Source organism: Stylophora pistillata, chromosome 13 (genome assembly GCF_964205215.1).
Source record: "Stylophora pistillata chromosome 13, jaStyPist1.2, whole genome shotgun sequence".
NCBI classification, from domain to species: domain Eukaryota; kingdom Metazoa; phylum Cnidaria; class Anthozoa; order Scleractinia; family Pocilloporidae; genus Stylophora; species Stylophora pistillata.
In genome coordinates this window covers 22,128,206-22,151,348 of record NC_142531.1, presented here as the reverse complement: position 1 = coordinate 22,151,348, position 23,143 = coordinate 22,128,206, and the positions used below count along the sequence as shown (strand labels likewise).

General features: G+C 38.5%; 3 protein-coding genes across 5 annotated transcripts; 2 read left to right on the top strand and 1 right to left on the bottom strand.

Moving 5' to 3' along the window:
• Nucleotides 1-124: 124 nt before the first annotated feature.
• Nucleotides 125-5,270, top strand: LOC111327689 (ribosome maturation protein SBDS). The gene is made up of 5 exons (XM_022931920.2): nucleotides 125-411; nucleotides 983-1,112; nucleotides 1,234-1,434; nucleotides 1,950-2,117; nucleotides 4,561-5,270. Exons 1-5 carry the CDS (start codon nucleotides 284-286, stop codon nucleotides 4,687-4,689), a joined length of 756 nt encoding a protein of 251 aa, XP_022787655.1. The 5' UTR covers nucleotides 125-283; the 3' UTR covers nucleotides 4,690-5,270.
• Nucleotides 4,693-8,720, bottom strand: LOC111327690 (ribonuclease P/MRP protein subunit POP5). Of its 2 annotated transcripts, XM_022931921.2 has the most exons (5): nucleotides 8,610-8,720; nucleotides 8,379-8,521; nucleotides 7,955-8,104; nucleotides 6,647-6,730; nucleotides 4,693-5,748 (listed from the first exon to the last, which is right to left on the bottom strand). In XM_022931921.2, exons 1-5 carry the CDS (start codon nucleotides 8,627-8,629, stop codon nucleotides 5,597-5,599), a joined length of 549 nt encoding a protein of 182 aa, XP_022787656.2. In that variant the 5' UTR covers nucleotides 8,630-8,720; the 3' UTR covers nucleotides 4,693-5,596. The 2 variants fall into 2 exon arrangements, with proteins under 2 accessions (XP_022787656.2, XP_022787657.2); XM_022931922.2 differs by lacking the exon at nucleotides 7,955-8,104.
• LOC111327688 (S-adenosyl-L-methionine-dependent tRNA 4-demethylwyosine synthase TYW1) lies at nucleotides 8,718-21,381 on the top strand. 2 transcript variants are annotated; one of them, XM_022931917.2, is made up of 21 exons: nucleotides 8,718-8,874; nucleotides 9,355-9,554; nucleotides 11,174-11,275; nucleotides 11,461-11,562; nucleotides 12,181-12,366; nucleotides 13,160-13,259; nucleotides 13,636-13,811; nucleotides 14,629-14,745; nucleotides 15,244-15,289; nucleotides 15,704-15,778; nucleotides 15,907-15,959; nucleotides 16,460-16,578; nucleotides 17,303-17,412; nucleotides 17,576-17,647; nucleotides 17,740-17,845; nucleotides 18,356-18,491; nucleotides 18,853-18,963; nucleotides 19,631-19,699; nucleotides 19,937-20,035; nucleotides 20,330-20,386; nucleotides 20,756-21,381. In XM_022931917.2, the coding sequence occupies exons 1-21, from the start codon at nucleotides 8,787-8,789 to the stop codon at nucleotides 20,915-20,917; spliced, it is 2,286 nt and encodes a 761-aa protein (XP_022787652.2). In that variant the 5' UTR covers nucleotides 8,718-8,786; the 3' UTR covers nucleotides 20,918-21,381. The 2 variants fall into 2 exon arrangements, with proteins under 2 accessions (XP_022787652.2, XP_022787653.2); XM_022931918.2 differs by having other exon boundaries at nucleotides 8,720-8,874; nucleotides 9,358-9,554.
• The last annotated feature ends 1,762 nt before the right edge of the window (nucleotides 21,382-23,143 follow it).

Below are 23,143 nucleotides of genomic sequence, written 5' to 3'. Positions count from 1 at the left end.
TACAAGGCAGTAAACCAACATAACTAAGTAACTAAGTAGGGTCCTGTTAGATCACAAAACAATAAACAAACTCCTAATTTTTCTTGTGAAATTGTGATTTTCGATGTTTATCCGAAGTAAAAGTCCTCCTTTTCTCCTGTCAAGCTAGCAAAATAATTATGTTTTGGAAAGTATAAAGTGGACTATCGCGACAAGATCTGTTTCTCTACCCCTCTCCCAGTGGAAGCTACTTTAGTCACTGGAAGGTTTCGTCTTGGATGAAACTGTAGATAGTTGATGCAAAATGTCGATTTTTACGCCAACCAATCAAGTAAAATTGACAAATGTAGCGGTAGTAAGGCTGAAGAAATCTGGAAAACGTTTTGAGATCGCCTGCTACAAGAACAAAGTTATGTCATGGCGAAACAAAGTGTAAGTAAATGGCTTGACATTGAAAAGAATTACACTCAGTGCTGACATTGCAATTTATATTAGAGATTATGCTTGAATTTAAGTTTAATTTAGTGGCCAGTTAGGATCATTTTAGATATCTTTAATCAGAGTGACAACAGAAACAGTACATGATTGAGAAAGACCAAAAAATAGATAGCATCAACTCAGATTTTAAAAATAAATTTCTCGTGAAAAAACGGCATGGTTAAAAACAACCCTGCGTGTGAGGAAAGACGAACCGAAACAAATTTTTTGCTCATATACTCAAAACACTATTCTTTCTGGATGGAAGATTATGATGGTGTCATCTCAGTGACATATAATGTACATGAATTTTCTTTTCTGTAACAAATGCAAACACCTTGAGGGAATGGGAAGGCGCCATACCTTTTTTGCCTTCAATAAAAACTGGCTTTCAATTTCTTAAAGCACTGTACATCCCATTTTCCATACAAACTGCGTAGTTCCACACTTACTTCAACGTAATAAATTAACTCCTTTTATTGGATGTATACCAAAAAGTATTATTTTTTTCCTTCTCTTTGCACAGAGAAAAGGACATTGATGAAGTCCTTCAGACACACACAGTATTTATGAATGTTTCTAAGGGACAGGTCGCTAAAAATGACGATTTGTCGAGAGCATTTGGCACCACAGATCAAACAGAAATTTGTCTGCAGGTGAGAAATATTTGTCTCCAATTAAAGTTCCTTACAACGTAACGTGTGATAAAAAAATTGATTTATTTGGTGATGTCAAATAATAGCATGCTAAAAAATTCAAATTTTGCATCTGTTATAGATTTTAGCAAAAGGGGAGTTGCAGGTGTCTGAAAAGGAAAGAAACACACAGCTGGAATCAATGTTCAGAGACATTGCAACTGTTGTGGCTGACAAATGTGTGAACCCAGAGACAAAACGACCTTATCCTGTTGGCTTGATAGAAAGAGCTATGAAAGATATTCATTATTCAGTTATTCCAACTAGAACCACAAAACAACAGGTATGGGAAATTTTTGGTGTGTTCATTATAAAGGCAATATTCGAATAGAGTGGGGGAGGGGTTTTCTTTGCCTTGTGGTGTAACCATGTTCTGTACATCTTTCCTAAATTTTCAGAGGGTAGCAAGTAGTTGTGAGGGGAGGGGAGGGGGGGTCCTGATTCTGTTTCTCTTGGGTGAATTTTAGACATTGAAATTCATGTGTCATGTATGTAAAAGGGAAAACTTCAAATCTCTCTTCTTGTGTACCAGGTTTCAGGGAGATGTTGAAGTTTTCAAGAAATGAAAGGGGTCGTATATATTTCAGGGGACAAGTCAAGCCTCACGTTGGTTCATAAATTCATCAATCGGACTGGTCTTTCTGTAAAGTTCAAGTGTCACATATGACAATTATGGCCTAAATCACACATTACTGTAACATGTTAACCCTTTGCCAGCTTCCTCTCAATTGTCTATCCGGAAACCCACGCCTGATCTGCTTTGGAATTATGACTTATAATTACATTGTCTATCTCTAGGCTCTTGAAGTCATCAAACAACTTAAGGAGAGCATGGAGATTGAACGAGCTCAGATGCGCCTAAGGTTGATCATACCAAATCGTGAGGCTAAGAAAGTTCAAGAAAAACTTAAGCCGCACATATCAACTGTGGAATCTGAGGATTGGCAAGGCGGGGACTTAGAAATGGTAAGAAAGACTAAGGAGTTGGATGAATCAAATGAAAAGTAAATGTTCACAAATCAGTGGTGTTAAGTGGTAAAAGAATAAACTCTTTCATTAAATAAACTGTACCCTGGGTCCCAGAGGGTTTGTTTTTGTTTTTGTTGTTGTTTTTTTTTTTAGCAGCGAAACTGCTGCCAACAGTGAGAGGCAAAGCTGCAATTGTTGGCTCACTGTTAGCGGTTTCACCGCCAAAATAAATAAATAAAATCGGCACCCAGGGTGAATAAACTACATAAAGGCTGATAGTTTCTAAAGAAACTGTTTGGGGCTGTGTAGGTGGGGGTAACGAAATAATTTGAATATATCAACAAAGTTAAGATTGATAAATTGGCCACCGTTACGATTATAAAAGCTGACATTTCGAGCGTTAGCCCTTCGTCGGAGCGAATAGGGGAATTGTGGGTTGTGTGTGCTTTTAAAGGCAGAAAAAGGAGCTAAGTAATTGGTGGGAACATGGCAACGAGAAAAACACGAATAAATTAGTGGAATGAAAAGCATTCGTTGATACCTGTGGGATTTAGACTGCCGGTTTGAAAGATGAACTTTTGTTCAAGAGTTTTCCGGCTTTCCGTGCTACCTAAGTGTAAGGAAAGACTGCAGATTGCCATGTGTTGCTTAGAATGGTAAAGGTAAATTAAAATGTCTAGTGACTGGTTTCAATGTGTCCTTGTCATTCCTCTCCATATCGTGAAGGTGTTCTCGGAATCAGTCACCGAGTCTTCTGCCTGTTTCGCCAATGTAAATCTTTTTGCAATAAGTGCAAGTTATGCAATAGATTACATTGGCGGAGGTGCACGTGAAGTGATCGGTGATCTTAATGGATCGTTTGGGTCCCGATATTTTCTCAGGGTTGTGAGTGAAAGGACACGTTTTGCATTGTGCACAAGTGCATTTAAAAGTGCCTGGTTTGTCATTATTCTGCAAAGAACTTCTGACCAAAAAATTGCCTATGTTTTTGTCGTGTTTGAATGAAATGCGTGGAGGCTGCGAAAAGATAGTGCTTGTCTCTGGATTGTTTTGAATTAATTTAAAGTTTTTAAGAATGATGGATTTAACTGAGTGGTTGTGAGGGTGAAACGTGAGAGTGAATGGAATGCGGTTGGAATCTTCCTTTTGTGACGTTTGTAGTGCTAAATGTCAATCAATAAGTTGGGCGCAATGGTAACCCGCTTGAACGACAGAATCAGGGTAACCACTTTTATCGAAAAACTGGTGCATTGACTCTGATTTGTGGTGGAAATCAGAGTCATCACTACATAAACGACCAAAGTGTTAGAAACTGAGAAAAAGGAATGAAATTCTTAATGAATAAACTGCAGTCTTTTACAAGGATTTCCAGCCCTGAGAAAAGCAGTAAGTGCACACAGTGAAAAGCTAAAATTAGAATTTTTTACATGTGTCTGACATTGCTAGTCAGGTGCTCACCTTTTGTATCACTCTCATATGATAAAGTGGACCTTTTATGTCAGTAAAGGCCTATATCAGTGAAGACGCATTAAGCTAACCGCCTCCCGGTTAGCTCATTGGATAGAGCGCTGGACTGATGTGCGGGAGGTCGATGGTTCGAGCCCCGGGCTGGACCAACACTCAAGGTCTTAAAATAATTGAGAAGAATATACTACCTTTCTATAACATCAAGAAATGGTTTAGATATTCTAGTCTTCCTGGATAGGGACGAATTAATGGAGGTCCCGTTTCCTGCGGGGTTAGGGGTAGGAGATGTTAATTTCCTACGCACGAGATCACTGTGTGATGGATGTTCTCCCCTGGGGTGGGATGGGTGGGTTGTCTTGTGTTTCATACATGAGCCTCTGGCTCGGGCAATGTGGGTAACCATGCCCCACGTAAAGACATTAAACTTTGATTACTATTACTATTACTTACTATGGTGTTTAATATAATAAACAAATTAAAACATGGTTGCTTGTAGATGTTGACTTTCTCTTCAACTCAATATCCTATGAGTGTATGCAGCAAACTTGTGAGGTATCAAGTTGAACACTCAAAAAGAAATTACATATTTACATGCACCTATGCATTATTCTCTATGCTTTTGGCTTGGGTGAATTTAAAGGATCTGGTTTGAACCAATTTAATTCTTCAAGATCCTGTAGAAATTTTCTTGTTATCATTTTCATTTAATGAGCCAATCAATTGATAGGAAAAATAAGTTTTAGCTAGAGCGCTTTTGATTTGTAACAGGCAGAAAGGTAACCCAAGGAAGGAAATTAAGTAAGGGGCATAAAATTAATCTTGCTGGTATAGTTTTTTTGTCTCGTCCAGACCTTTTTCATAAACTGGGTTTCATGACAAAAAGCTCCATCAATTTAAGTAAAAAAACAATTGCAAAGGAAGCAAACCTATGATTTCACATGTTCTCCAATTCAATTTTTGTTGTTTATCTTAGGTTTGTCTCATAGATCCTGGTTGTTACAGGATCATTGACGAAACCCTCAGGGCTGAAACTAGGGGACGAGGAACACTGGAAATGATCAGTTTAAAGGACATTGAAGAAGGAGATGAAAGACTAGAATAACACTGAGAACAGAATATGACAACTTTATGCTTCAACAAGATTAAAATAAAGTAAAGCACTGTTAACACTAAGGATAAGACTCGTGTAAATAGAACAGGCAATCTAACCCTGTAACTCCCAAGATCTGATTGTTAATTCTCCCCTCTAACTGCTACACATTTCCCTGTAAATTAGTTGCAAGAATTTGGTGTTTGATCAAGGTAACAACTTCTTCCTGATTAGTTTGAGTATTCTCATTACCTTTTTGTTGGATAATTTATGGATATCATTGGGAGAAGTTACTAGTCAATCACTTCTGGGAGTTAGAGGGCTGAAGATGGCTTGGGTCCAAAATAGTGTTGGTCTTTACTCAAAGACATACAGGGTTGTTGTTAAGCACTGGCAGCTGGCAAAATTCGTTGGGTGAGAAAGAGGCAATCACTGGCTAAATTTTGGCTGGCAATCACTTGACAGATGAGTCTTGATTTTTTTTTACAGCTCAAGTGAAAAAAATATACCTTGTGGTTTGAAAACAAAAATGGGAAAATAATTGGAAAACTAGTACATCTAAGCCACAGAATTATTAAAGGTAAAATGAAGTATTGCTTTGAATTCACTGGTTTTAAAACTGTTCTATAGTGTCTCTCTCTGTTTCGGATTGTCAGAAGACAAGATGCTGCAATTTACTGGACACAGCAGGCTGAATGGCTTCCTCAACCGACAAGCCATTTTGTTAGCTTCAACCCTGGGCCTTTACTCAGATACATTTACTCAATTCTAAAATTTTTCGTTTGAATGTTTTCTCACTTTTGTACACCAAACATTTAACTTTGCAAAACTGTCTCCTCATAATTAGCTCGAGTTGAGCTCTCTTGTTTATTTCAAATTTCTTTCCATCGGGAAGAAGAATGTTTCAAACAACTCGTCATCAATCGGAGTCAAAATCTTCATCGTCATGTGCAATGGCATAATTCTTCCTTCTATTTTCTGTTGTTTTTCTGTTCCCTTTTAACACAGATCCCAGTGAAACCTCTTCTTTTTCTGCTTTCTTTATGATCTTCAATACCTTTTTCCTTTCAACTAAAATAAATTTTAAATGTAATTGTTACTTCTTTAAGTATGGCTAAAAACTTCAACACCAGTTATTTGTGTCTGTTGAATTGTCAATTTTTTCTCTAAGTTCTTTCCTCTCTGTACTAATAAAAAGAAAAAGACACCTGTTGTGAAGATTATATTTGGAGTCATTTAGCCTACGAGCTGTCTCTACAACCAGTTTGCTAATCTATTAAGTCATTTGGCAAATGTCTCGTGTCACTCTGCTAATGTTTTATTGGTTGTTTCCCTAATGTGTTGGGTTATTTCTTATGTCTTGTTTTCTTTGAAGTAGCAACAAATGAAATGTACCATAAACATACATGTACACATAAGATTGGCTGAAAATGGACCAAAATCAATCAAGTTCTGCAGATAGAATTACAAAATGTTTTGTAAAACATTAGACAAGTGAAAAAAAGATATGAGACCTTGGTGAATTGCCCTAAGACGTTGGCAGAATGACATAAGACACTAGTGAACTGGGTTGTACGTGAAATGACTTGTAGGTGAAACCAGGGGTTACTGTGTGAATGTAAAACCTGGTTGGTTGCAGTTTGACAGCATTTAGTTGGGAAAGGACAACTACTAATAATTGTTACCCAAGTTGAAGCCAATTTGAATTAATTTTTGCATTATATTATAAAAATTTTAAGTGCAATTTGGTAGCCTGAGAAGTGAATCTGTTCTCTGGCAACTGTTTTGAGGAGAGTGTTAATACAGGGAATTTTCAGTGAGATTCTTTCTCAATAATTGATAAATTGAGAGCTAATGATGTTTATGATGCTCCCATACCTTTAACTTTGGTGGGCAAACAAAAGAGGAAGGGAATGTTTTCTAACCTTAAATAGTATCATTGAAGTCACAGTTGAATACAAGGACTAACCTGGTGTTTTGCAATTCTGTAACAACTGGAGGAGCTGGTCTTTATTATGACGTATTAAGAACTTTTGACAGGAGAGAATTGTACCTAGAATGGAAGATATTCAATTGAATTATTATGAATTCCATGAGTTTGGGTCTAAATATTTTTATGAAGCACAGTCCAACACCTTAAACCTTTATTCCAATTAAGTTAAAACAAGGGTGAGCAATGCCGAGGTGCATACCAGTCTACAAGCCTCTGTGATTTCTTAAGCTGTCAAAAATACCACACAAGCGGGTCCAGGGGACCATTGACTCTCCTAAGTCAATGATCCCCCACAGGAATCAATGAACGCTTTTCATTCCACTAATTTATTCTTGTTTTTCTCGTTGCCATGTTCCCACCAATAACGTAGCTCCATTCTCTGCCTTTAAAAGCACACACAACCCACAATTCCTCTATTTGCTCCGACGAAGGGCTAACACTCAAAACATCAGCTTTTGTAATTGTTATGGCGGCCAATTTACCACTTCAACTTTGTTGATATATCCAAATTATTTCGTTACTCCCACCGATGCAGCCCCAAACAGTTTCTTTTGAAACTATCAGCCCTTAAGTCAATACTAGTTCACTAAAAGAAGTGCAAAGCCAGTAGAGGGTGGATATTATTTTGATAGCCAGTTTCTGTCTCTGAATCTATATTGGCATCAAATTTCTTCTTACAGTCTCACCACCAAATCGAACAAAAAGGTCATGAAAATGAAGAAAGTGATCGCCATCTAAAGAGGCTCTCGATTTCTAGCCAAATTCTCCTTGTCTGTACCATGAGAAATGAAAAGGCACTAGTGTGGAGAATTTGTGTAGTGATGTTAGGATGTATAGGGTTAATGTTGTGAACAATGAGCCACAAAATCTCAAAGCTGCTTTGAAAATATGTCAAATTGTATAGATTCAATTTTATGATTCCACTTGTATTTTCTAGAGTTTTGCTAGTTTTGGTAATCCAGTCAGTCAAGGCTACTTCTAAGCTGGTTTGAGTTCTTTTCTAATATCTAAAATTTAATCCAAAATTGTCAATTTTCAGTTCTTCCACCACAAGATCATTTGTTCAGTTTATGCTGGATATGCATATTCTCCATACTGTTCTTCATACATTTCCTAAGATGCTGAAAAGGAGAATTTGTTTAACATTCAGGAGCTTCTTTGGTTGGTGATTATTTGCATTATTCTTGTAACCTTAATGTGTGATACAGGGGTGATGCTGTAAGGATAAATTAGACACTTGTCACTCCTAGGGAGAAAGAGGTTGATGAAATAACATCATGTTACCTCCTACATGAAGAACACGGAACACACATGGATGAACATCATTTTTTATTGTTATGGTTCTTATGAAGGTGACTGCTGACCAAACCATCCTATAATAGTCTCTAGCACATGCAATAAATGCCACCCCAGTGACAGAGTTTAAATACTTCACTGAAATAAAACAAAAAGCAAATCAGAATGATTGCAAGTGCTGCAGTGTTAACTAGGTTTGCATTTTTGTGGGGTGGGGGTGAAGAGGGTACTTCACGAGGTTTACAATGGTTCTCTGATTCCTAACGTCCAAATGTTTAATATTTTACAAGAAATATGCAAACTTTTATAAAAGATAACCTACCATATGCATGGGCTTGACAAACTAAACCTCTTGTTTTATCGAGAAAGGGTCTCAGGAAAATGCCCCGTAAATGAGTAAAACGTCTCTCACCTTTCAATGAGCGAGCAACACAAGCCATTCCATAATCTCCATGAGCTGATGTCACGGCTTTCTTCACAGTGTCAAACAATATTCTTCCATCGATTCTCTCATCAACCTTTCCGTCTTTACATGAAATGTCCACCAACAAATACCTTAAATGCCGTAAAGAAAAATAAATTTTTAGCTTAAAGCAAGCAAGAATCCATAACTGAGCCTGACGTTCTTGCGCGGTAAACTGACCTCTTTTTAAAGCGCACCATTCTACCTACTTCCTATTCATTGTACGTAACAGATCGAGCGACTTGTCAATTTCCGACAGGTGTTCTTCACCTTGTCTACTTGGTAACCGAGCTCTTAGTTTGGACGGGACTTACGAACCTACGTGGTATAAGAATAGCTGTAGACTACGCATAAAGCATGGCTATCCAGGAAGCATGTTCGTTGATCTGTTGTTTTTGTAGAGCATTCACCTTGTTGCTGGTATCGATGTCTGTTCAAGTGAGTGGTAAGTACTATGAAAATTAACTAGTCGCCATAGCTTTAAAATGTAGCGCTCTCAAAAGAAGACTTATTTCCGGCCAGAATCGAATATAATAATTCCCAGCTTGGAAAGACCTCAGCGAAAGCACAGACGCTTCTACAACTTGTAAGACAAACATAAGGCAAAAGAGGGAGAGTATTTTGTAGGAAAAGGGGAGTAATCCATTCGAAATTTCTCCTTTTTCAAGAGATTAGTTAATTAACTGAACTCTTTACACCAAGAAGTGATTAACATTGAACTGCTCCCCACATACATCATCCAGCAAACAAGTGATGAGTGTATTCAAACTTATTAGGAAGAAGTTGTTATCCTGAGCTAACACCAATCTCTTATTACTAATTTTGAAGGAAATGTGTAGCAGCTAGAATGGAGAATTAACAATTAGATCTTGGGAGTTTAGGAGGACTAGTGCTGTATTTTTATAAGGTCTGAACTACTTTTCAGCAGCACATTCTCCAATTGATCCAAGTGTTTTGAGGAAGCCAGATTGGCAAGATCGACTTGTTACTTGGTGGATGTCAGTCAGAGGACCCATAGCAACTCTGATCCTTGGTGGACTGGGTTTGTCCTGGTTGATAATCAAGATCACAGGAAAAGAAAAACACAGGGCAGAATATTTACGTTGGAAAGCTAAGCAGGAGAAGGTTGGCTAAATTTGATATTAAGTTTCCTTTCTTCTTCCCTCCTTGAATTTTCTTTTATCCTTTCTCTTTCCTTTCTGGGAAGAGTTGCATATTAACTAGTGAAATCAGAAAGAGGTTTAAAGAGCTCAGCTCTAACAGCAACCAACTAGCCACAGACAAGTAGAAATTCAGTTTTGGCTTGTGGTTTTTGATTTCCATGAGCCAAACTAGTTTGGCTAGTAAACAACTGAAATTGTCGTAACATTGAAGAAGTCACTAGCCACTTAGCTAGTAAGTTGAAAAGTTAGTGTCGAGCTCTGGGTTTAACTCTTTGACCACTAAGAATGATTAGCACCTAATTTCTCCTTACAGTATCACCCTTGAATCAAACATTTAGGTTATGAGAATAAAGGAAATGATCATCAACAAAATAAGCTCACAATTGTTAAACAAAATTCTCCTTTTCAGCACCTGAGGAAATGTACAAAGAACATGAAAGAGAATAATTATGCATACTGACGTTAGGGTGTAAAGGCTTAAATCGTGACTGGGAATTGTTCTATGACTGGGTATATTATATATGTATTTCATATGTTTGTTGTCTGGGTATATTGTTAAAGTGCACCTACACCCAAAAAATTTTTTTCGCTTAACGAAGTAAGCTTATTTTTTTGAGTATTTCTGCGCAAAAATTTTTTTATTTGCTCAAATCTTCAATTTTCTATGCCCAGTCAAAATACGGAAAATCTGCCGCCATCTTGCCCCACGACCGAGTTTAAAGAGGAATGGCTCTAGTGGGTAATGTGACGTCAAATCGAGAACAGGAAAGTCTGCTTTTCACACATTTTCACTTGTTTGGGAAGGTTGTAGTCGATAATTGTCCGAAAATATGCCGACTAAGTGTGTTGTAGAAGGATGTAGCAACGTGCGAAATTTGCAAGAGGGTATCTCGCTCCATACAATCTTCATACAACACACCTAGTCGGCATATTTCAGACGATATCGACGACGATCTTCCCAAACAAGTGAAAATGTGTGAGATGCAGACTTTCGTGTTCTCGATTTGACGTCACATTACCCGCTAGAGCCATTCTTCTTTAAACTCGGTCGTGGGGCAAGATGGCGGCCGATTTTCCGTATTTTGACTGGGCATAGAAAATTGAAGATTTGAGCAAATAAAAAAATTTTTGCGCAGAAATACTCAAAAAAATAAGCTTACTTCGTTAAGCGAAAAAAATTTTTTGGGTGTAGGTGCACTTTAAATAAATATTTTATTTTGTTACACAACTCAGGCAGTCAGAAGGCCATTAACTAAAATCAACCAATCAAAATGCTCTATTGCTGGTCAATATTCTCTAAGTATTGGACCGCCACTGTCCCGAATGGTCCCGAAGGATACTGCACTTGTGTCCATTTGAACTTCAGTCATATAATAAATCTCTTATTAACCAAGCTTGCTCTGGACCTTACTGGAAGAATATCAGCCCTCGGTCTTTTTTGTACGGACCTCACTGCGCTCAGTCCGTACTGTCAAGACCTCAGGCCAATATTCTCCTAGTACGGCCCTTGCGCTTGGTTAATAAGATGTATATATGCTAAAGCGTATATGGCTAAACAAACAAGGGCCCTTTTTCTGGCAGGAAAACAAAAAAGGTGTTTTGAAATCTCCAACTGATGAAACAGAAACCATTATATCAAAGGATTTGAAAATATTCTTTGGAACACAAACTGGAAAGGCTCAGGTACATATTAAGCAGGAACAATACTTGACTTAATCGTTATTATTGTGATGTATGCAGAAAGTTGCGATGGGAAATGGGTATCAGATAATGTTTTTTATCTTGCAAGTTAGCATTAGAATTTATTTTATTATGAAGTTCATGATTTTGAAATAATTCATGTATCTCGGACATTTTTGAAATTCCAGAGTCTTGCAGAGTTGCTACAATCTGAAGCACAAGAAAGTGGGTTGAGAACTGAACTTGTAGATTTAAAGAACTATGAACCAGAAGACAACCTTTCTGAAGAGGTATTTCCGAATTTCCTTACTTTTTTATGATTACTATGTTTTTTGTGTAGCCTTAAAATAACTTTCTCTAAATAAATAGTAAATTAAAAAAATTTCCAAGTTTTTGCTTTATCCTGTGATTAATTTTGATTTGATAAAGGAAAGTTTGATGAAAGAGATGCTTGGTTTTTGAAAGCTTAAATTTTCTTGTGTCCTGTATCTAAACCAATTTGAAAATCAGGGAAGTGGTTGGTTGGTTTCTTACCAGATAACGAGAAATATCAATTTTGTGAGCCAAAGGAAGGATGGTCTAAAGGTTGCGTGCAGTCCCATACAATGTTTGGATCTACTTACAATAGTCTAAAAAGTAGGGGAGATATTTATCATGTAGGAGAGAGAGGGGGGAGGGTTGTGAACTTTGATGCACAATACTCAGAATTGTCTATAACTCTAGGACCTTGATAAGCTAAGAAATATTTCAAGACAGGAAAATTCTAGATCGTTAAACTTTGCAAGACTTCTGTTGTCAGACAACAGGAGAAGGGTAAAGACCCTCTGCGACCTTCCCTTATGAACCACCACTGATAAGTATTCCTGAAAGTTCCAGCTGAATCTGATATACAATTTTATATTTCACAGACAGGAACTTGTATATTTATTGTTAGCACCTATGTGGATGGAAATCCTCCTGAAAGTGTGCAATGGTTTTACAAATGGCTAGAGGAGGCTGCAAATGATTTTCGTGTACAGAAATCCCTCCTGCAAGGGCTAAACTATGCTGTGTTTGGCCTTGGTAATTCACTTTATGAAGAGAACTTCAACTTGGTAAATGAGAGTTATAAATTAGTAATACTTAATAAATTAAGATTCTTTAATTAGCAAATCCTAGGAGAAAAATATGTGATAAATGGTTTTAAGGTTGTATTCCTGAAACTTTCACCTCTCATCTTTGTAAAAACTAAAAAATTTTTTTTTGAATTGTTTCCGGGATTTTCCGCGGTTAAAATATATTTAAAACCGACGTTTCGACCAGTTTTACTGGTCTTCCTCGGGTTTCTTAAAATGTTTTCAATATGGCACATTGTTTAGTCTTTCAGGAGCTGAAAGACTAAACAGTTGGCCATATTGACAACATTTTAAACAACCCGAGGAAGACCAGTAAAACTGGTCGAAATGTCAGTTTTAAAGATATTTTAACCTCGGAAAATCCTGGAAATGATTCCAAAAAAATTTTAAGGTTTTAAGTTTGTTTGACCATTTTTGAAATGAGTAGTAATAAGTTTATTAGATCATTAACCCTCCCATTCCCAAGATCTCATCGGTAATTCTCCTTATTGTTTGCCATAATTAATAATTTGTTTTAATTAGTCTCATCCCTTGTCTGCTTGACATTGCATTGATATTGTAAGGAGAAATCGTGTCTTGGTCACTTTTGGGAGTGAAAAGGTTTAATACTTTTGAAATAAACTGGTATTCACTTTCAAATGTTACATTTGATGTTTCCTAAATGTCATTATTTTGATGTTTCCTAGATGCCTGTCATTTGACTAGAATAAACAGATATGTGACTTGTATTGTGACATGCTTGTATTCAGATTCTTTAAATGTAATGTGTCAGGTTGGGAAAAGAGTTGATAAATGGCTAGAGTTGCTTTGTGCAAAACGTGTCTTTCCATTTGGAATGGGAGATGAAAATGTCGCCAACAGCAAACATGGAGGTATGGAGTAGTTGAAATAACAAATGAATAGTAATGGCTAACATAGTTAAAGTTACTAATAATAGTGTTTAGGTCATTTTTTAAACACAGGGGTAAAGTGTGTTGTCTTATTAAAGAGGGTAGTTCTCAAAAGAACTGCAAAATTGCTAGTGACAGTTATTTAGAAGCAATCAGAAGAGCAAAGGGAAAATTGTCTAATGTTTCCTTGCAAGCTGAACTCATTTACCTCTTTTGCTCAGGTACAATGTATCTAACTAAAGGTAAATGTGCTTTACTGATACAATTTCATGATATGGTACCTAGGTGCCAGATAACAGAAAATTTCTCAAAAGGGTCATTGCATACATTTAAGTTTTAATTTTTCTTTTACTTTCAGGCACAGAGGAGGATTTCAAGTTCTGGAGAACAGATTTCTTGTCCTTCATAAAGGGCACAAGTGGAAAATCAACAAGAAATGTATGTCAGTGTTCCAGTGGATCAAACTCCCAATCTGATGAAACCTGTTATCAGGGAGATGAAGGTCCTCAAGAAAATGAGGGTGAAGATGACGAGGTAACATGTTAAAAGAAGAATCATAAATTTAACTATTATCAGCTTAGCATTAACATACATATTCTCCATACTGTTCTCTATACATTTCCCAAGGTACTGACAAGGATAATTTGTTTAACAAGCAAGAGCTTTTTTAGTTGGTGATCATTTCCTTTAAACCCATGACCTAAATGTTCGATTCAAGGGTGATATTGCAAGGAGAAATTAGATGCCAGTCACTCTTGGGGTAAAAAGTAAAAAAGGAATTAGTGTTATTTGCACAATAACTGGGGACCCAAAAGTTTTCAATGTACGTGGCCCACGAATTAAAGTGAATCAACTGTAACATTTATTTAACCATTTGGCCCCTACGAGTGACCAGCATCTAATTTCTCCTTACAATATCACCCCCTGAATCACACATTAAGGTCATGAGAATAAAGGAAATGATCACCAACTAAAAAAGCTCATGATTGTTATACAAATTCTCCTTGTCAATACCTTAGAAAATGTATAGGGAACAGTATGGAGAATATGCATACTGATGTTAGGGTGTAAAGGACCGAGACCCCAATTAACATGGGGCAAACAAGTGGGGTGTTTTCAAATGGGTCAAGGGGTTGTACTTGGGACTATGGAGAAAAAAAATTGATCTAGTGTTCAGTACTGTTGATGTTATCAAGTGGGTGAAAACCACCTGAAAACTTGGTCAAATTGCTACTTTTAATTGCACACCCTACAGATCAGACAGTTTCGTTTTTTGGAAATATCTTTGTAATATATTTGGTTGCCTAGCCCCAAGTGTCACAAGTCATGTTTTCTTGTCTCCTTTTTCAAGGTTCTCTATGAAAGCACAAGTGAGGAGTCTGCTGCCGAAGATGAAGAAGAGAACAATTCTGGCCTGTTAGATATGGAAGATCTGGGTCCAATGATGAATAAAATGAAAAAAGATAAGGTAAGAACCTGTTGATAAACATAACACTTTATTCAAACTAAGTTGGAACCTAGCTTCAAGTGCTTGCAACCACAAATTGAAAGTTTTGTCTTTAAGAATATCGCTGAACTGCTATGAAACACAAGACTTTGCACAGGCTCAGTTTCAGTATGATTTGTAGAATTTATTATCATTCAAGTGCTTGATACCATCAAACAATTGTCTTCTTTGTACTCCTGAATGATATAAATGCTCTGAAAACACAAAAAACTTTGCAAAGACTACACAACTCCTTCATAATACAACATGCAGACAATGCCCGAGGATATCTGATGCTAGTGTTACTAATACCCAATCGAGACATCAGTTACATGGAAACAATCAAGACCAAATCATGACATGCAAATAAGTGTTGTAGATGATGTTTTGTGAGTAAAAAATTAGATTTCTTTTTCATTTGGTCCAGTTGCAGTCACAGTTTCTGTAATCATTTTGTTTTATTAATGGTACATGACTCAGGAAGAAAAAGAAGCCTCAAGCTTGAAAGGCTCCAAGAAAGTTGTAGGTATGTTGACTGTGTTTGCGATTGTAAACTTAACATTTAAATAGAGTCCTTGAAATCACGCGGTATTTGTCGTCCAAATTAGGAGTTCGTGATTGGTTTGTTAAAGATTCATTTTTAAGAGGGACGTGAATTTTGCCTAGTTTTAATGTAACGTGTTGGAAACATTTCGGCTGTACTTTGTTTGAATCTTTTTAATGGCTCGACTGAACATGACACGATCCCAGAACTAGCGTTTATCGGCCCGTGGGAAGATTTGAGACGAGTCGGGGAGAGGTTTGCTGGAGTCTGGCACTAATAGGGAGGGTCGTTTGGAGGCAATCCCAAAATCCAGAGCTTTAGAAGAGAGAAGGGTGTGCTGACCTTTCACCACTTAGATTTAGGAGCCTGAATTGCTTCTATTTTCTTTTGCTGAAGGTAGCAAGAAAAAGGTGAAGACAGAGCCAAAAGAGATGATAACCCCTGCACTGGAGAAAGCCCTGACAAAACAAGGTACTCATTAAAAGGTCCCTAGCCCTTGCCAATTATTTTTATAACTCTCCAGCGCTTTTTGAAACCAGGCAATCAAATCTCAGTAACTCTTACCTAAATTTGTTTCCTCGTTTCTCGTCATCTGCTAGGTTACCGTCTGATTGGTTCTCACTCTGGAGTCAAACTTTGCAGATGGACAAAGGTATCTAGAATTGATATTTTTCTGATCTTCAAACGTGCTAGATACTTTTCGTACGCAGTGTATTGTGTCTGTTGTTATAATGCACGTTTCGGTCAAGTCGCATGACTTCCTTTTCAGTTTTGTACCTCTTAATGTATCAGTCAAGTCAAGTGATATGCCATTCTTATCCAGGTTTCCCCCTTTTGGAGGCCGCACTTTAGGCCGACACGTCGGGGTTGTAAACTATTAAGTCTTAGACACATTTTATCCGGTATAACGTTTAATTTATCGTTGCGAAACCACCTGGTTCAATGAAGTAATCATCTCATGGAAGCAGAAGAATTTAAAGAGAAGGTCTCCCAGTAGACTCAACTGTCAACGTGCGCTCTTTATTGCACACTCAGGTTTAACGCTGCAACTCTCTTGACCCGTTTTATTACAACCTCGTTTGCATAACACTATCACGTGGTACATACATGAGTGCGAGGTTTAACTCAGCGATACTTCTGTTTTGTTCGCAGTCAATGTTAAGAGGTCGTGGAGGTTGTTACAAACATACCTTTTATGGTATAGAGAGTCATCGTTGTATGGAAACAACACCCAGCTTAGCTTGTGCTAACAAGTGCGTGTTCTGTTGGAGGTCAGTACTGTTGACTTCAAAAGTCCATGCTAGTTGTGAGGATTTAGTCTGCAATTGTTACTTCTCAGCCAAAGTGATTTTAGAATGAGTGCTTCTATTTTGCTTTCCCACGCGTTCGGATTGATTCAGAAAACTCTCATTACGCTTTTAACCAATCAGATGCAAAAGTAAAACCGATCGCGACTTGGTCACACGCGGCGCAGTTTTCCCGCGCTTACGTTAAGTTCTCATAGGCTCCTTGAGATTTTTTCCTTTCTTCTGATTGGCTGTTGTGATAAATTTGGTTTTGGATTTACGACACTTAATAAAAAATCTGATTTTCCCTTTTGTATTTTATTTTGGGCGGCTTCAGCAATCGTCAGTAACGATGCCTGAAGTTTTCATCTCAGTTAAGTTTAAAATCTTCGAAATTCTTTGAGAGATCTGCTTAAGTCATTAAGGGCTACCAGGTTTGAATTTTTTGGGTTCATTTGAAATGCATGTTCGAACATATTTCAAGAAGAGGTATGTTTCAGAAATGATACAATTTCTGTCCGCACCATTAGAAAGTTTGACACTTTTTACCCTGTCTCTAAAACCCAACGGATGACCTGATATTCCGAAATTGTTTTCAAATGTGCTAAAACTTCGACCACGGACGGCGCCATTTTGATAAATGCTTGGTAACCTGGCTGCCTGCATGTGACGTCATATCGTCTTTCTTTTCTTTTTTCTACCTCTTCAGGCATCACACGAATCCTGTTGGAACAGAATGGAAATGGAAGATGGACGATCCTGACACGATTGTGAATGGCGCCATGGAGAATCACCGCAACATGATCAAACAGTTCAGAGGTTATAATTTGAATATATCAACAAAGTTGAAATGGCCACCGTTACGATTATAGAAGCTGACGTTTCGAGCGTTAGCCCTTCGTCGGAGGTTGGTTGATCATTGAAAGGCCAGGACCTTTTGAGCCTGTTTCTGATTCGCAATTTCATTTCAATGTGTTTTCAGGTGTTCCTGGTGTGAAACCTGAGAGATTCGAAGAAGGAATGAAAATAAGGCATTGTGCTCTTTCTCTTGTTGGTACGTAATTTTTAGTAACTCTAAATTTCTGGCAATTCTTTCTCAAGCTTAGTAACACCTTGTAAGTGTGCGCTTCTTTTTTTATGTCCTAGGTGAACCTATCATGTATCCAAGAATAAATGAACTCGTCAGGATTCTGCACGGACATGATATTTCATCTTTTCTTGTTACGAACGCACAGTTTCCTGACGCTATAAGGTGGGTCCTAAGCACTTAAAGTAATCCTTTAATATCATTTAACTTTTCATATGATACCCTTGCATATATCTTATTAGACGTTTTGTTGTGTAGTATCGCTGAGTATTTTTACGAGTTGTGCCGTATTTTGACGAGCCCGTAGGGCGAGCCAAAATACAAATAACTCTATGATTTCCACATGTCTTTAACAGAGGTAGTCTTACTCGAAAGGGTAACTGTATCAGAGGCTTCGTCAACGCACAAATGCATGTGTAAAACCAAAACGATTTGTTCAGACGACACGTCTAGATATTTCACTACGCATTGTCTACCTTCCCATTTTCAATGCTGCTAACTGCAGATTAACCATTTATCACTCACCAAAGTCGAATCTCTTATTCCTGTGTGGAGCCAGGTTTTGTCGTTCTTCTGTATGTGGGAAGTTCGATGTTTTGTTACGCCCATGGACGAGGTAGGACTGAGCAGAGTTGTCGACAACAGCAATGTAAAAGAGATTCTTTTTCTCCTCAGGAACCTCATTCCAGTGACTCAGTTGTATGTGAGTGTGGATGCCAGCACTAAAGAGAGCCTCAAGAAAATCGACCGACCACTGTTTAGAGATTTCTGGCCTCGGTTTTTGGACAGTCTCAAGGCTCTGTCAGAAAAGGTTTGAAGAGGCTTTCACCTCCGTTACTGCTCCGTTTTTAGTGGCGCTAATCTGGTTGTCTCCTACATGAAAACCAGCTCACCCAAGGAGTTGGAATCGCACCTCTTTGGGATTGCTGATATAGCAATTTGTGTTTTGTTTTACGTGTCTCTGTGGCGTCAAACTCATCGGATAACCCGTAAAGTTCTCGCGATTACTCATACGGTCCTCTGATTGGATGATGGTATCGGAGCCACTTCGGTTTTGTCAGCCGTCGGTTTCTTAAGCTCCGGAAATATCGAGCCCTTTTTACTTGTAACTGGAAGGAGTCTGTATGAGTCCATGTGAAAGTTGCTATTTCTCATTTTGTTTGTAATTTTAGGGTCAGAGAACTGTCTACCGTCTCACACTTGTAAAATCCTGGAATAACGAAGAACTCAAAAACTATGCCGACTTGGTATCCATCGGCAAACCAGACTTCATTGAAGTTAAGGTACTATTACGTTAACTTTGTTTCCTTACGAAATAACATCGTACGCTGCAGAATTTACTTGGGAAACAGATGTAAACAATGCCTCCCAATGCTCTGTATCGCTTAGTTACCGCTACATCATGGTGTCCCTAAAAGTTTGCTATTGAACTGTCGCGCGTTCTCTTTTTAGATGATGTGTGAGAATCTGGATCGTGAGATCTGGGGTTGAGCCTTGGCCTGGTGATTATGCCAAACAGTTTCCTCTCCCCACGCCTCTCTCTCCACGTAGGAGTGTCACGAAAACGTGACTTAATGCTGGGACTGATAGATATTGCATCCCATCCCGGGGAAAAAAATACACTCCCTTACCAAGGGGTCACCCGCTCCGAAACTGACTAAGATCTGTCTTATCACCAGTTTAGTGTACAGCTGTAGTTCAAATTGTGCTGGTTGAGAAAATCGACTCATCACTTGCCAACTTGTGTCAAGGAATGATCAACGAAGCACTTCGATTCTGCAGTGGGCCGGGATGAGTACTCCGCTAGCACTAGCTGATCAAGGGTCAACTGCCATGACAACATCTAGGCTCTGTTCCTTTGTAGTTCACTCAGGAGTATTGGAAGAACTTGGCCTTGGGTGTTGCACATTGAATGTTATGTTTATCCTGTGTTTCTCTTTTCTGCCTCAGGGTGTAACCTATTGTGGAGAATCTAAAGCATCCACCCTAACAATGCAGAATGTGCCATGGCACGAAGAGGTACCGTTGGCAAACATTTTACTCCGCTTACTGATTCTGACACATTTTACAGGGCTGGCTCTAGTCACGACAGTTTAAATTCTCGTCAGGGAATTGGCATCCTTGTAGCTGTCTGTTCTTTTTTCCTTTTAGTACTTTTAGTTTGCATTGATTTAGTTTAGGAGAATTTATATGTCCATCTCTAATCGACTAAGGAATTTTTTAAATTGTCCTTATGTCGTATCATTTTTTCCTCAGGTCATTGGGTTCGTTCAGAAGCTTACAGATTTACTACCTGACTATGAAATCGCGTGTGAACACGAACATTCCAACTGCCTTCTTATCTGCCACAAGAAGGTAAAAGTTGAAGGTGTAACTTCTGACTTTTCTTCACAGACTGGCAAAGCATATCGCCAAATTAAGTTCTGTTTTTTAGTTTGTACTGAATAGGACAGATGTGGCGTCGCTAGCACACACGCGAGAGAAACAAAAAAGGAGCCTAGGCACTGGGGTTATTGACGTACTTTTATTGCTGTATAGGTGTTATTTTGTACCTGGCAAAAGGAAAATTTGCTGATGGTGTGGCCTGTGGATTGCCCCTTTGCTATTTTCAGTTTGAATTTTTTTTTCCATTTTTTATATACTCTTTAGTTTAAGAAAGAAGATGGATGGTACACATGGATCGATTACACCACTTTCCACCGTCTGGTAAGTGCTGAAATATTCTTTACCAATACTTTTTACTTTTTACTACATTGTTGTTTCAATTTACGTATTCCTTTTCTTAGAGTGAATGTTACGGGAATGGCATAAGCCCTTCATATGCAACTGTCGTTTGAAAAATCGTATTGTGTTCGAAGTGGCCCTTACGATTTTGTTGAATTCGAAAAAGCAGCAGTTCGCTTCATGTGGTTGTTTAAGCCTTCTTTGTTATTTGCTTTAAAAACTGGTTTACGTCAACCGTCTGTTACGCTATTCCTTAGCGGTGCATCTCTTCTGCGAAAACTCCTGGATACGCTCAAGCATCTTCGACTAAAGTGTAGCTTCAATTTATTTTTTGTTGCATTGTTTGTGTAGATGCAACGTTATGAAGAGAGCAACGGAAGAGAAAACTTTACTGCTCTGGACTACATGGCCAAGACACCAGAATGGGCCTTGATGGGACATGATCAGAGAGGGTTCGATCCGCAGGAGACTCGGTGGCATCGCAAGAAAAAGAAGGACATTAGTGGCTGTTAAACATTCCCGATGGATGAATTTGTGTGTAATCACCTTTACAGTCGGTTTAGTCCGCTGCGTAAATTTCTAAAGAGTGATGCATTCATAAAGCGGAGATGAGGTTTCAATTTAATTTTTGGAGTGCGTGACTTTTTGGGAACATTAGGCCTACGTTTTCGAGGACCAAAACCTGGCGAAGGATTGCATAAATGTACCTTGTAATGAAACATGTTAGCTGGAGAATAACACGTTTAGAAACGTTGTTTCCGTTCCCTTCAGTAACTTTATTTTGTTAAGAAAACTGACGTATTAGAAATGGCCAGAACAAGGGAGAGTTATTGTTGTTACACGAATCTGGCAAGAATACCTGTTTATACGCGAGCAACCCGTCAGTTGTATGTAAATGTGCGCAATGGCTATAAACAGCAATCTGAGTATGAAATGCATGTGAGTTAAACAAAACAAATAAACTTAGCTTATTCTAAGCGTCAGGTCAAGGTCAAGGTCAAGCAGTTAGGGAAAAAAAACCAGGGAAGGTTTGGGAAGAGTATGCTACCCAATCCAAACCTGAAAGTGAAAGTGAAAGTGAATGATTCGATACCTTAAACACGAAGGCGCGCTATATAAGGAAGTACTCCCTGGGAAGACCTAAGCTCATTTGTCACTCACCGTTGCCGTGTGCGGGTCAAATTTAAATGCTGGCAGACGAACAAAAGGAGCTAATGAGATATCTATTGTTTACTTGCACCAGCATGGTGGCATGAGGTAACGTGCGAACCACCTACTTCGATCCCAAATTTACCGCCGCAAATAAAGACAGTTTCCATTGGAGAAAGGAAATACAAACCTGAAAAATTCTTGTATTGTGATGAAGACATAAAACAATTTTGAGGAATGCGCCCGCTGTTCACTGCTTTGGAGTAGCTGTAGCTAAAGCTGACTTTACTCTAAGAGTTCTACATCACACAACGGTTGATTGACAAATGGTCCAGTGTGACCTAAGGCTCCTTTTTTAGCGCGCCTTCGTGTTTAATAGCAGCATAGGCTGAATTGCTAAGGTCTACAGTTTTACTAAGATTGAGATCGGACGTCAGCATTATCAGGCGCCTCTGGCAGCCGCTTTAGTCCATGTAACGACCTCACCTTCCCCCCCCCCCCCCCACACACATCCCACCCCAAGGGAGGACATCCATCACACAGTAATCTCGTGCGTGGGAAATTAACGTCTCCTACCCCTAACCCTGCAGGAGACGGGACCTCCATTTTATTCGTCCTTATCCGAGAAGACTAGAATATCTATCCATTTCATTGATGTTATAGAAAGGTAGCAAATTCTCCTCGGTTATTTTAAGACCATGAGTATTGGTCCGGCCGGGCTCAAATCCTCGGCTCCCGCACAACGCAATCCAGCGCTCTAACCAATTGAGCTAACCTGCGTCCTTTTATTTCGCTCCACTGCTGGTCGTTCGTTTTGCTCCATTTTACTCTCTGAACTCCTTAAACACGCTAAAATAAATTGGAATTTATTAAATTCATGTACCAAGCCTTAAGTATGTAAACTTAGACAATACGATTTATGTGCAGCGCTTGCATATTCTTGTTTCATTACAATTGATGCGTTGATGACAGGCAGGATTTGACGGCCTATACTTATGTACAACAGTAGGTTGGCCCTAGAACTTCCAAGAATGGTTAACATGTAACCTTTCCTTGTCATGAGAACAGAGAAGCCCATCAGGTAGAGGGCGATATTTCGATATAAGACCAAATTATTCTATCTAATTCACAGGGAAGACTATGTCAGTAAGCAGGGAGAATTACTGATTGGATCTAGGGAGTTGGGGGAATGTTTTGAGTCGCTTTTTTTAACGTAGGAATGTTAAATTGTGAATATCATCAGAGACTGACCATGCGATCTTTCTTTTGTGTGTATCGAAGGTTTTCAGTATCGTGATACAGTTGAAGCTGTTTTAAGGGGGGGGGGGGGTGAATGGTGGGTTGACTGTTTTATACAAGATTACTGCTTATACAGGTTGACCAGCAAATGACTTACGTGATGTCCATGCGTTATACTTTTCCTAACAGTCCAAAGAGACCGGAGACCGACTGTCCTACTTTACATCTTGTGAAGCAACTATTTATTGCGCACACCACAAGATATATAATGTCTTGCGTACACCTCTACGCTGTGTTCATACAACCAAAACCACTATACGGAATCACCCCACCCTAAGAGGCTCCTTTTTG